Source organism: Alosa sapidissima, chromosome 7 (assembly GCF_018492685.1).
Source record: "Alosa sapidissima isolate fAloSap1 chromosome 7, fAloSap1.pri, whole genome shotgun sequence".
NCBI lineage: Eukaryota > Metazoa > Chordata > Actinopteri > Clupeiformes > Clupeidae > Alosa > Alosa sapidissima.
Window position 1 is genome coordinate 25,763,474 of NC_055963.1, and position 13,065 is coordinate 25,776,538.

General features: G+C 42.5%; 1 protein-coding gene across 1 annotated transcript; it reads left to right on the forward strand.

Moving 5' to 3' along the window:
- Window positions 1–2,786: 2,786 nt before the first annotated feature.
- LOC121714170 (potassium voltage-gated channel subfamily A member 3) lies at window positions 2,787–8,311 on the forward strand. The gene is made up of 2 exons (XM_042099372.1): window positions 2,787–5,738; window positions 8,059–8,311. The coding sequence occupies exon 1, from the start codon at window positions 2,904–2,906 to the stop codon at window positions 4,458–4,460; it is 1,557 nt and encodes a 518-aa protein (XP_041955306.1). The 5' UTR covers window positions 2,787–2,903; the 3' UTR covers window positions 4,461–5,738; window positions 8,059–8,311.
- Window positions 8,312–13,065: the final 4,754 nt, after the last annotated feature.

Here is a 13,065-nt window from a genome sequence, read left to right on the forward strand (position 1 = left end):
TTTCTTTTTATAAAAAGGGCTCTTCAGATCTGGCAGAGAACATTAAACGCCAGCCCCCAACCCCCTTTTTCTGATTAATCCCAGTTTACAATGTGAGCGAAACCAAATCAAAAGGGAAGTAGATGCCCTGCAAATAGCATCAAAGTCCTTCCTGCACTGCAATTAAAGGCTGGGCTAAACGAATCTTGTTTTGGCCCCAGCAACCCCCCCCCCCCCTCTCTCTTTCTCCCCCTCTTTGTTTTTCTTTGTCGCTCAGCTCCTCATGATGGTTGTGTGAGTAAAGCAGAAGAGGTGGGCCAGCAAAGGTGCCTGAGGACATCCAATCCCAGAACACTCACAAGGACGCACAGCAGTCACACAAACACACACACACACACACACACACACACACACACACACACACACACACAAAGACAAAGACAAAGACATCTGAAGAGAAGGGAGCACACAAAATGCTTCCACCACTTCCACCACTGACGCCAATATAGATAAACAAGGAACCTGAGAATGTCTCTGGATTCTGTTGCCATTGAAAGAATCGCCTGAAAGCAGCGCTTCAGTGCCACGCGGACGCGGTCGGTACAGACTGCAATGTAGCCCATCTGTTTCCTGCTAATTAGGAGGGAGGCGGAGGGAGCAACAGGCCACCAGGAGCAGGTCAGACATTATGCAAATAATGAGAAAAAGACATCAGTAAACAACAGTTTTATTTCATCTCTGTCAGATTAAACAGAAAACAGAACTGATCCTTCACAGGCCTACTGCGAGCAGTGTGTTGATGAAACAAGCTGTTGTGGATTTCTACTGCCTATGATATTCATCATTAAAGATGAAAAACATGACTTCTAATATCTTTTTGTCACCCTGTAACCAATGTACAAGTCAAATTCCTGGAACTGTCAATACTGCTGTCTGTGTTAATTCAGGAGGGAAAATCGCATGTCACCACCATTACATATAAGGATAAACACTGCACTGTTGTATGCACAATAACCAACAGTGTGGGAATTCAGATAACATTGTAGCAAATAGTTTTGCAATAACTAGACCTGCTGAGAACAGATAGACATAATGGCTGCTGATGGCAGGGAGTTGATGGTAAATTATTTCTCTTCACTTTAATCACATCACCAATAGCAAACTTGGAGCCAACTGGCTGAAGACAGCACTGAGAGGGTAACCACATTAGCCACATGCAGCTGGTCTTGCCAGCCCCAACGTGTCTCCGAATATCAAGATAACGCTGGCTCAGCCAGCTTTAATTATTCACGCAGAGAACCAGGCCTCCATGTGTGCCTCTGTGTGGCAAGGAGGTTGTCTTTTGGGATGACAAGCTGGAGAGAAGAAAAGCCTGTCTTGACGAGAGGGACGTCTCCATAAAGCTCAAGCTTTTTCTGGTGTGATACAGAGGAGGCTTCCAGCAACAATGCAGCGGGAAGACACAGTCAGACAAAGTCAGACAAACCCATTGCAATTACAGAGCAAGAAAGACATACCAGGACGTTACATGGAGAACCATTATAACAAAAAAAGCCAATCAGATGCCAGCTGCTGCTGTATTGTCAGCTGATGAATAACTACTGCAGTGAAAGAAAGACATGATTGTCCCAAGCTAACTGACTATTTAATTAACTGCTTCTTGATCTGTATTTGTCAGCTACTGCTATAAATGTGCTCAGGGAATAAACCTCACAATCTGGTTCAGCTTTGCATTGTGGAGTTCTTTGCCTCCATTAATTCTGTACTGTACATCGAGACACCTTGGCGGCCGTTATCCCTTATATAGTTATTTACATGACATGTAAAATTTAAATATGCACTATCCATCACTTGTGCTCTATGTTATGGATAGCCTTAATTTACCTTCACCCCCTTATCTATACATTATAGATATAGTGGTTTCCTGTGAGGATCTTTTTCTAAGATAGGTGCACTGGAGGAGAAAATTGGATTAAAAGCAGAAGGTCATCTGATGCACATGAGACACAGAACTAAATGTCTTAGTCAAATTCAAATTTGCTTCAGCACAATGGACAGTTCCAATATGTAATAGTCGTTGACGTTCTTCTTTCTTTCTTTCTTTCTTCCCTCTCTCTGCAACACACACACACACACACACACACACACACACACACACATGCATGTATATATACACATGGACAAAGAAAGAGGGTGAGACAGAGTATTCCTTGCCATTCACTCTACCTGACAATGTGACGTCAGTACCACGCACATCAGTTTTTCTTTTTGTCAAGACATGTATCAGATGGCCACGTGCGCGACTTAATTTACATTTGATATATGCACTTGAGTAATTATTTTCACTTATGATGCTGAATGGAACTTTAAACAAATGCATAGCTTCGGTAGTATTTCCATGCATCAGCTATATGCATATATAAAAATATATGTATTGTTTCATAAAGCAGTTTTTGTTCTATCAGTGTGATAAAATGTATTTAAAAAATCATTACAGCAGTATATTGACACTCTTTGCATAATGCTTATAGACTATTAAGGCATGAGTGAGGATGCATGCAATAGGTGTGGAGGACCCTCTGATGCCCTTTTCATTCAAGGTGAGCGCGCATAAAGGGTGGCATATCTTTTGAGGTCCGGTGACGCGCGTCTGGGGGTCTGTGTTTTTGTCTTTTTGTCTTCCGATTGGGCGAGGGGTAGATGTGCACTGTGCATGTGCGCTCCGTGGGCGGGAATAGTCATGTTTATAAACCCCAGTGCGCGCGCCGTGGGCGGGAGGACTAGATTGAGAAAGTACAGGACGCGGGACAGAAGAGAGAGAGGAGAGAGGACGCGCGCGCGGCAGCAGCGGCTGTGGCTGTGGCTGGCAGACTGGAGCTCGTGGAGGAGGCGCGGCTCCCCTGCCCCTCCATCCAAACACCTGTATGGACGACCACCTCAGTCTCCTTCAATCGCCTCCGCCTTCCTCGACCAAACACCGGAGCAACAACCTCGTGAACCACGGATACACCGAAACCGAAACGGACATCATGACAATTGTTGCTTGTGACAACATGTTGGAGGAGACGGCGGCGCTGCCCGGGCACCACTCTTTAGAACGTTACGCACCTGACCACGAGTGTTGTGAGAGAGTGGTCATCAACATTTCGGGCTTACGATTTGAGACGCAACTTAAAACCCTTTCTCAATTTCCAGAAACCTTACTCGGGGACCCTAAGAAGCGAATGCGTTACTTTGACCCCTTAAGAAATGAATACTTCTTTGACAGAAATCGCCCCAGCTTCGATGCCATATTATACTATTACCAATCAGGGGGGCGTATCCGACGACCTGTCAACGTTCCCATAGACATTTTCTCAGAGGAGATCCGATTCTATGAACTAGGGGAGGAGGCCATGGAGAAATTCAGGGAGGATGAGGGCTTTATCAAAGAAGAAGAGCGTCCTTTGCCCACCAATGAATTTCAGAGGCAGGTGTGGCTGCTATTTGAGTATCCCGAAAGCTCAGGTCCAGCGAGAGGGATTGCTATTGTTTCAGTGTTGGTCATTTTAATTTCCATTGTTATATTCTGTCTAGAAACATTACCCGAATTTCGAGATGACAGGGACCCCATTACTGTGGCGCCCTTTATAAATGGAACTGTTCCTTACCTCGGAAGTCCTTTTTCCGACCCTTTCTTTGTAGTGGAGACTCTCTGCATAATTTGGTTCTCATTTGAACTGTTGGTCAGATTTTTTGCTTGTCCCAGCAAAGCCACATTTTCAAAAAACATCATGAATATTATTGACATTGTGGCAATTATCCCATACTTCATAACCCTCGGGACCGAACTTGCGGAGAGACAAGGCAATGGACAACAGGCGATGTCCTTGGCCATTCTTCGAGTGATAAGACTCGTGAGAGTATTTCGCATTTTTAAGCTCTCCAGACACTCCAAGGGACTCCAGATTCTGGGTCAAACTCTCAAAGCCAGCATGAGAGAACTTGGTCTGTTAATATTTTTCCTCTTTATTGGAGTGATCTTATTTTCAAGTGCCGTGTACTTCGCCGAGGCAGACGACCCCTCCTCTGGGTTCAACAGCATCCCTGATGCTTTCTGGTGGGCCGTAGTCACCATGACAACGGTGGGATACGGAGACATGCACCCAGTAACCATCGGGGGCAAAATTGTAGGATCCCTGTGCGCAATTGCTGGTGTGCTAACAATCGCCTTGCCAGTTCCCGTGATAGTTTCCAATTTCAACTATTTCTATCACAGAGAGACTGAGGGGGAAGAGCAGGCTCAGTATTTGCACGTCGCCAGCTGTCAGCCCCTGTCTTCATCGGAGGAGCTCAAAAAGACACGTAGCTCATCATCCCTGAGTAAATCGGAGTATATGGTGATAGAGGAGGGTATCAACAGTGCTTTTAAGCAGCCCAACTTCCCCGCTCAGAACAGCCAAAATTGTGTTAACATCAAAAAGATTTTCACGGACGTTTAAGCTTTTGACAGGGAACACCGCAAACAGTTTGGCCATTGCATTAGCTATTCTGTTTTCAGTCATTATGGTGTCTGTAGCCTACAAGTCAGTATGGAGGGCGCGCAGTGGGTAGGCTATATGTAGCCTATGTGCCATAACTGTCAGTATGAGATTGTAGCCTACACACCGTTTTCACACAGCTATTACGAATCAGCGTTCAAATGATCCATGTTCATTAATTCTATACAGACAATGCAGGGGTCATCAGTGTTAGTATTTTTTTGTTAAGAAAGGTAGAAATAGCCTAGGCTAGTTTATAGCACTATCATCAACGAATTGATGAGTATCAGTTTAGATTACATTATGGTTACTATAAATTCTTATAAATGAATATGGTTCAAACAGTATATTATAGCATCTAATATAGCCTGAAATTGTCCATTCATTAAAAACCGTTACCAAATTCATTTCAGTAGCTTTGTAAGATTTTATGAAGTTCAACGTACAGTTTATTACTCTATAAGTATAATTAAACTGATGGCAGCATAAATCAAAGGCAGCTTTTTATTATATGACAGGAGCTGCTATAGTAGGAGATATATTTGTGCTTGTGGATTTTTAAAAAATCAGATCAGATCGTCGGTCTTTATTTGCGGAAATTGCTGTTAAACAGGTAGCTAGGTGCTTGAAGCCTCTGAGGGATGTCTGCACATATAATCAGGGGTGCAAGACCACACAAAAAAAGAAAGGAAAAAAGCGATCTGAGAACACGGTTTCACTGGATGCCTTTAATCATGCCTGGAGTGATGCAGTCTCCATAGTGACCGTGGTTTCCTGGGTAACGCCCGCTATTGTTGCCATGGCATTGTTGCCTTTCTCTGTTTCCACAGTAACACTCCAGATGGTTTTGAAACCATGGCTTGAAAATCATAAAGATTAATTGAATAAAAGAACAGCTGACGCAATCTCGTTATAAACAGGAACAAGATTAGTAATGGATTACCTGGTCAACATATGGTTTGGTCCTCAAAGAGTAGATTGAATGACACTGTGGAAAAACAGCGCGCCCTGTCTTAGTGATGCGAAATCACACCACGACCTTTTTTGGATAAAGTGAAATTCAGGCAACACTCGTCCTTGACAAGGTGAAAATGTGAAAGTTGAGGGGAATAAAATAAAACACGGAGGCCTTCAACAGAGACTTTATGGACACGTGGACTGTGAATGGGTGTGGACCAGACTGTGTGCGTTACATCTTATACTCACAAGGGGATGCTCTTCTCACATCAAACAGGAGAGGTGAGTACGACTGCCCCGGCACTCTAGCTATTATGCTCTCGTGACTCGCTCGTGCGTCATGCGCAGGCTGCATTTGTTTTGAGATGAAAGAGTTATGGGCATGTGTGATGCCTGCTGCCTCATCGATGCCTCAAACGTGAATTCATTATGCTCTCCTCACTTCACCTAGTCGTGATTCCAGCTAAAAGCATTGTGAACTCCGCAACATTTTCCAGTATGAGCAAAAGTTCTCAGGAGTACAATTAGTATTTAAATAAGAAGAGGATTGAGATTACAGGACTAAAAATGGTTTTGAATTTACTGTATTTCAATATCAGAATTAGCTGGAGTAAACATATGTTGTTCATGCATTAAATAAGCAAACAGACAGAAGACACACCCTATTTGCACCCAAAACTACATGTTTTTGACATAATCTGATTTTGTTGAAAAATGTGTTGATAAACTCTAATCCTGGTCTTAAAATAATCTTGATGACAGAACAGTAGCTTTTGTTTGAAATATATTAATAAGAAAACATAGTGCATCACAGTGGTCTCATCCTAATCCATAATGCATCTTGTTTTACTTTATTTCCTAAGATTTGCAATTAAAACTGACAGCTATCAAACAAAATCTACATGACTGACTACTGAGAAACTGTGTTTCTTTATATCAACCATTTAGAATAAGGTCATTGTTAAATGTGCAATGGCAGAAATTACACTAAAAATGTAAACTTCACCTGACCAGCACAGTGAGTTTTGACCGATGAAGTGAAATACATTGTTTGCTCCTGTTTCAGGCTGAATGAATACAAAAGTTATATATATTTTTAATTATGCGTTTCCCACATTTCAGCGCCATTGTCTTCATTTATGAAGTTTCGAAAGTTATAGTGTTTCTGTAGTTTGTCCTGAGTTAGTTCACCTTGAGCTGACATTGGATTTATGGCCTGTTTAAAGGAATCAGTAAGTGCTGCCATCTTGTGTTATTAAATATATCAGACATTCTGCAGGTGACAGCAGACAATAAACCACATTCCAAACAGTTCCAGTCAGTTGATTATCCTGAACTCTCTCTCTGGGTCAGTGTATCACATCTAACTATTTTGCACATACTTTGCATGTTGCTTAAGTAGGTTGTAAGTGAACCATTTCATGTTGAATTGAGTTACCAGTAATTTACATGCTATAGTTACTGTGTAATCTCTGAATAATCTATTTGGTGAACGTCACAACTTGTGCTAAGTAACAACAGAGATATAGACAGTTAGGTCAGGGTGTTATCCCTGTAGATGGCAGTTTTTCCAAATATCACCCAGAAAGACTTGAGTATTGTGTTTAGAGCGATGAGGTAACTAGTGTGTCTTCATCATATTAGTAACAGACATGGTGAGCAGGTTCAACTGTCATACCAAATTAGTGATACCTAACCTAATGTCTGACACAAGCATAGAGTCTATTCATCTCTCACTCATGCTTTTGTTGTGGTGGGACTGCGCATTTCTTTTTTGACCAGTGCATTGCAGGCAAATCCAAAGTCAGATATTTATGAAGGGGTGGTAGGGGAGGGAGTTCTGTGTATCATGCAGAGCTTGTTAATTTGCTCTGTGCACCACTTGCATCTTCAAACTGCCCCCCACCCCACACACACACTGAAAAAGAACAGAAGCAGAGCCTGTTGATGTTGTTCATGAGAAACTGGGACATTGCGTATTTCTTGGGGAGCATTAGTAGGTAGGTTGCTCCATGTGCTTGACTGCACCCTCACCAGGCTGCTATTAACCCAGTAGCTGAGGCAGAGAGGCCCCGGGCTCTCTAATGCATCTCATGCCTTCCCGGGATCCCACCACCTGCATGCACTTTCATGCGTCTCCTTTTTATTGCCCCCCCCCCCCCCCCTCTGTCACACACACACACACACACACACACACACACACACACACACACACACAGACACATACACATTCACATACACATACACATACACATACACATACACATACACATACACACACACATCCCTAGACGTCTAGTCCCATACCATAACCACTTAAAGCCCCTTAAGGTATTTTTGTGTTGTATTTCTATACTCTTCTCCGGAGTTATGCAACCTGTCGTTTATGGGATTCAGTCTCAATCAGACACAACCACAGTCACCGTTTTTGTATACAAGGTTGTTTGCAGAAACAAATGAGTTCACTGGTCACTCTTCATGCTTTTTCTGATGAGAAAATGTAAGCCACTTTAGATAAAAGCCTCAGCTAAATCAATAAATGTAAATGAAATGTAAATGAGCATGCAGATGTCTGTAATGAACCATTGTTTTTATCCCACAGCATCACAGATGAGTAGATGGGTCGTCATGACCACAGTCCTGATGCATGACCTATGCCCACCTGCCAAATGGAACGGCACAGCAATGGGGGGGGGGGGGGGGGGGGGGGGGATCCGCCAACAGCCTTTCACTCCTCTTAGCCATACAGGCTTAATTGGTGCAAAAACCCAGAAGCTACAGCTATTTTACATGCCTTCATGCCTTTCTACTCAGCTTAGTGTGCCGCCGCCAGCATTACTGTCGACTCTGACAAACAAGGAAAAAAAACAAAAAAAACTCGGACACGTGTTGTTTTTTTTCCTGCAAATCTACTGTATGTTTTTGTGCCGGACACGAATCGAAACGACGAAGGGCTCGTGTGATGTATGTGCCCACCCCCTCTCTTTTTTGCCACGCTGTGTCTTCTTGTGACAGTGGAGGTAGATTGTCGCCATGCTATCTCTGTCATGTTCCATTGTGTTATGATCACAATGTGATGTCTTAGAGCTGACTGTATAAACGCATACAGATAAACTGTGTTTTGCCTCTTGGTCTGAATATTTCATTGTCTCTGTCCTACTCATTAGAAAGGCTTTTAGTGCACAACAAACAGTACATTAGAAGGGTACCAATTAGACATGTGGTGTATAACAAGAGCTCAATATCCATACTGTCCAGCATAAAATCATTTGCAGAGATCATTCATATCTGTGCATGTATATTAGATGTATTCAGTTTAGATTTGGTTTTGTACGGCAAGCATTTATGATAATAGGTATTGTTTCAAATATGCTTACCAGAAGCCCAACAGAAAGCCTGTAGAGCAGCAGACATATGTGCCAATTACAATGACCTTCCAGAGGACGGCGGTCCATCAGAGAAAGTCCAGCAGGAAGCTGAGTGCCCTTTAGGGATGGATCGCTCCTCAGAGGTCCTTGAGGCTGCAGCAGGACTTGGCACACTGACAGTTTTCTCCTCACATTTTCCTCTAGAAGCGCCATCATGTGTTTTGATCACAACGTATTACTGGGGGACGTGTGTGTGTGTCAAGAGAGAAAGGGGGGATAAATAATGAGTGAAAACACTCATGCATGCACACACACACACACACACACACACACACACACACACACACACACACACACATGTGAACATTTACTTGTCGGTAAGAGCTAAACATTTACACACCACGCATCTCATTGTTATGTTATGGAAAAAAAGAGATTATGTCCTTTGAGGATATCTTTCATCTGCTAGGCATTAAATAGCTGTATAAAAAGCTTTATGAATGGCTCACTCAAAATGTATATAAAGTGTAAGGTGACTAGTCATAAATCTAGTCATCACCATCTCTGTTATAAAGAGAAGGTATAGATGGGATAGTGCTGTTTGATACATGTAAGTGTGGTGATTCTTAGAGGACAAGCTAAATATGTAGTAATGGACACTGAAACACACTGCCACACACATGCACCTGTGTGCAGCATACACATGTGGTCAAAATTATTCCAAGACAACTGGTGTGAGACTGCAGCTTTATTCACGATACCGGGAGACTGTTACCCACAGAAAATGTCAAGTAACAATCCCACACATCTCTGGGTGAAGCCAGTTCTTATACTCCTAACACACACACACATGGAAAATCACTTCCCCCCAACAATGATCCATCCACCCAGTTAGTATTAACAAAGATAAGGATGTTACAAGACCCCTTAACCTTCTAATGGCCTAGGCTATGTTTGTGACCTTGGGGTGAAGTCAATCAGACACCCTACAGCAAACAATCTTCTCACTCTGGAAATTTCCACAGAGGGAGACTTTGGATGACACAGGGGTTATTTCTAAGTTAAAGGATGGTACCAGATGGTACCACACACACACACACACACACATACACACACACACACACACACACACACATCCATACTCAAAGAAGGCATAGAAAAGCTCTCCTTCATCCTTTACAGATGAGATCACGATTCAGTAACAAATAAAGTGGCTAGTCGTTATCTTTTTCTGTCGATGGCTGCTTCTTTGTCAGCGGTGACTCTGGCAGGTGACCTGGCCACAGATGTACTTGAGTTCAGCACCATCAGCGTGGACGCGGGGATGCAAACGGCAGGAAACGCCCTCCTGCCAGGAGACCAGATGGAGTCTGGAAACGAAGGGTCGTGTCTCTGGCTACCAGCAGCAGAGTCTTCGCTGAGAGATGCACTCGCTGCTCACATTACACTGATTTATCATCATCGTCCGCTGCTGAGCTGTGACCACAGAGGCGTATTTTATCCAAAGTGCCTCTCCGGAGAAAAAAAAAACAAAAACAAACGTGCAGAGTAAGTTCAACTACAAGGATGCACTTTCTCTTCTTTTGCAAGGTGAGTGCCATTTTGTAAGGAGTCTGGGACTTCTCTAGTTATTTTTTTGTCAGAAAAAAATATATATTTTGCTCAGGAGCACTTGACCAGATTCACTGTCTTTTATTACTGTGTTTTTTTTTACCCCTCATCTATAGTGGCACGTCTCACATGATTAACTGGTGGTGAGCCTCGCCATGGCCCTTTTGGCTATGTCCAAAATCCACACACAGAACAGATGGGCTTTCTCTTTTATTTCCTGCATGGCCTCACAACAGGTTTTAACTCTCCTCTTGGTTCCAACACGAGGAGGGGGAGTTGGAGAACTGAGAGACAGGAAACCCAAGGGTATCCCCTGCCCAACTGCTAGGGCTGGCCATGCCAAGTTAATCATGTCCCTTAGCCAGCGCCACTGATCTCCAAATCTGGGAAACACAGAATAAATTATCCATCACAGATATGGATGTTGGTATTTATTTTATAACACAATGTAAAACTGATTGAAGGAATTCAAACATTATTTTTTATTTGTGTGACGTGTTATGGCTCAAATTTCAGATAAACCTTGTGCATTGCTGAGTACAGATACCTAGCAAAAAATATATAACTTTAACTTTGTTTAGAAAATATACTCTATATATATATGCCCTAATATTTATTTGGACAGATAGGGTCTTCTTAGATCTTCTATATTCCCAAAATTCATTAAAAAAAATCTCAAAATTAAATTCATCTCATCTCTCTCTCTCTCTCTCTCTCTCTCTCTCTCTCTCACACACACACACACACACACACACACACACACACACACACACACACACACACACAAAATAACCCATCTAGCATAAATAGCAAACAAATCCTTGTTGTGGTCCACGTCCAAAACTACTAGTGACACAATGTTTTCCCTGATCACCAGCTCACCTGAGTTGTGTTCTCTTGCTGATGCCATAACTGTTTCGCAACCACATTCTTGGAAGTTGGGCAGCTGCTGAGAATACAGGCAGCAGTAGCATCTACGACACAACACCATCTAGCAACATAAGCCAAAGAAGAGCTATCATCTAGTGAATAGGGTCATTGTAAGTGGGAACAATTCACACATTTTTAGTTGAATCATCATTGCACTTGGGTTGTACTTCATAGACAGACAGAGAGAGAGAGAGAGAGAGAGAGAGAGAGAGAGAGAGAGAGAGAGAGAGAGAGTCTGTCTGTGTAAAGTTCAACTGCTTTTTAATTTTATGGGTAAATTTGGAGTGCAGGCATGCTGAGAGGCTGAGTGTGGGATGGGAGCACTCATGACAATGACCACTCCATCCACGTGCTGAGTGGCCATCGAAACTCTCCATGCCACCACTAAAACATGAATAGGTTAGTACAGAAGAAAAAATGAATGTGCAATAATTGGAAGTACTATTGTTGTAAAATATTTAGAGAAAACATTTATTCAATAATATGATTACAACATTATTATAATGATGATTATTATTAATTTATCAAATTATTTCAAGGAGATGCAAAATGTATTTTTTATGTATGTTTTAATGTATGAAGAATAATGAAATTCAAAAGAAAGTTCAAAAACAACTTCAGTCTACCGATCCCTAAGCGAAACTGCAACCACACCCCAATTCAAGCCACCTCTGCTGAGACAAGAACAAAAGTGGGTTTGTACTTGCACTTTTTATTTCTCTCCCAGCATATTCAGGAACTGCTTGTTAAGATGCTCCCCTGAGACATAACTATGTGTCCAATCCAGTCCAGACTGATGGCCGTGTTCCCAAGGACTGCTCGGGTTCAGGAGGCTTGCTGTCCGTGTTCCCCCCTGCACTCCAGCCCTACCTGTTTAGAGACGCCTCATTGCCCTGGTCATGGAGAGAGCAGCCGGGGGAAAACAGAGCCGGCTGCTCGACTGCTCGTTTGGTGTCTGAGCTCTCCTCGTCTCTGGCGTCGGCTCCTCTGGGCATAATTACTGCAGTGCAGTCAGCGAAGAGCGAGAGAGAGACAGACAGAGAGAGAGAGAGACACAGAGAGAGAGACACAGAGAGAGAGAACGACAAGGCTCACTTAACAAGCTCTATTTCCATTAGTGTTTTGTCATTTAGGAGATGCTCTCATCCAGTGAGAGTATAGTAAGACAATGAAGATAGAGATTTTCTGAGGAGAACACTTAAACATTTATGATTTTAACATTGCTACGACCACTGTTGATGGATACAGACATATACCACTTACAGTAATTCACTCTTGCATAGACATAAAGAATTATCTTGGATGTATTACAATGATACAGGAACACACAAAATTCCCCAGACAAATCTAATTTGTTTTCTCATTCAGGATAAAGATCACATATAAGACTGGCATATAAGCGTCTTTCCAAATGATCCTGTTAATCTATAGATGTGGTCTCAGGCTCTAATAAGTTTGTCAAAAAGACGCCGCATTTTTAATAAACATGCATAACAAACAACTTTATTCATGCAGACTGGCACTTTTAGTAAATAAACTATGATACATCTGTGTTTCTGCACTTAAGCACATATAGGGCTTACACATGCATGTTCACACATGCACAGTCATCTAAATGTTATCCGTGAGAGATCTCAGTTCAGGTACCTCCGGTGAATTCGAAAGATGAATGGTGATAAACATAACTGAACAATCTTCTA

What these genes read in the sequence shown, in the direction of transcription:
- LOC121714170 (XM_042099372.1), top strand. Translation starts at nt 2,904, where the DNA reads ATGGACGACCACCTCAGTCTCCTTCAATCGCCTCCGCCTTCCTCGACC.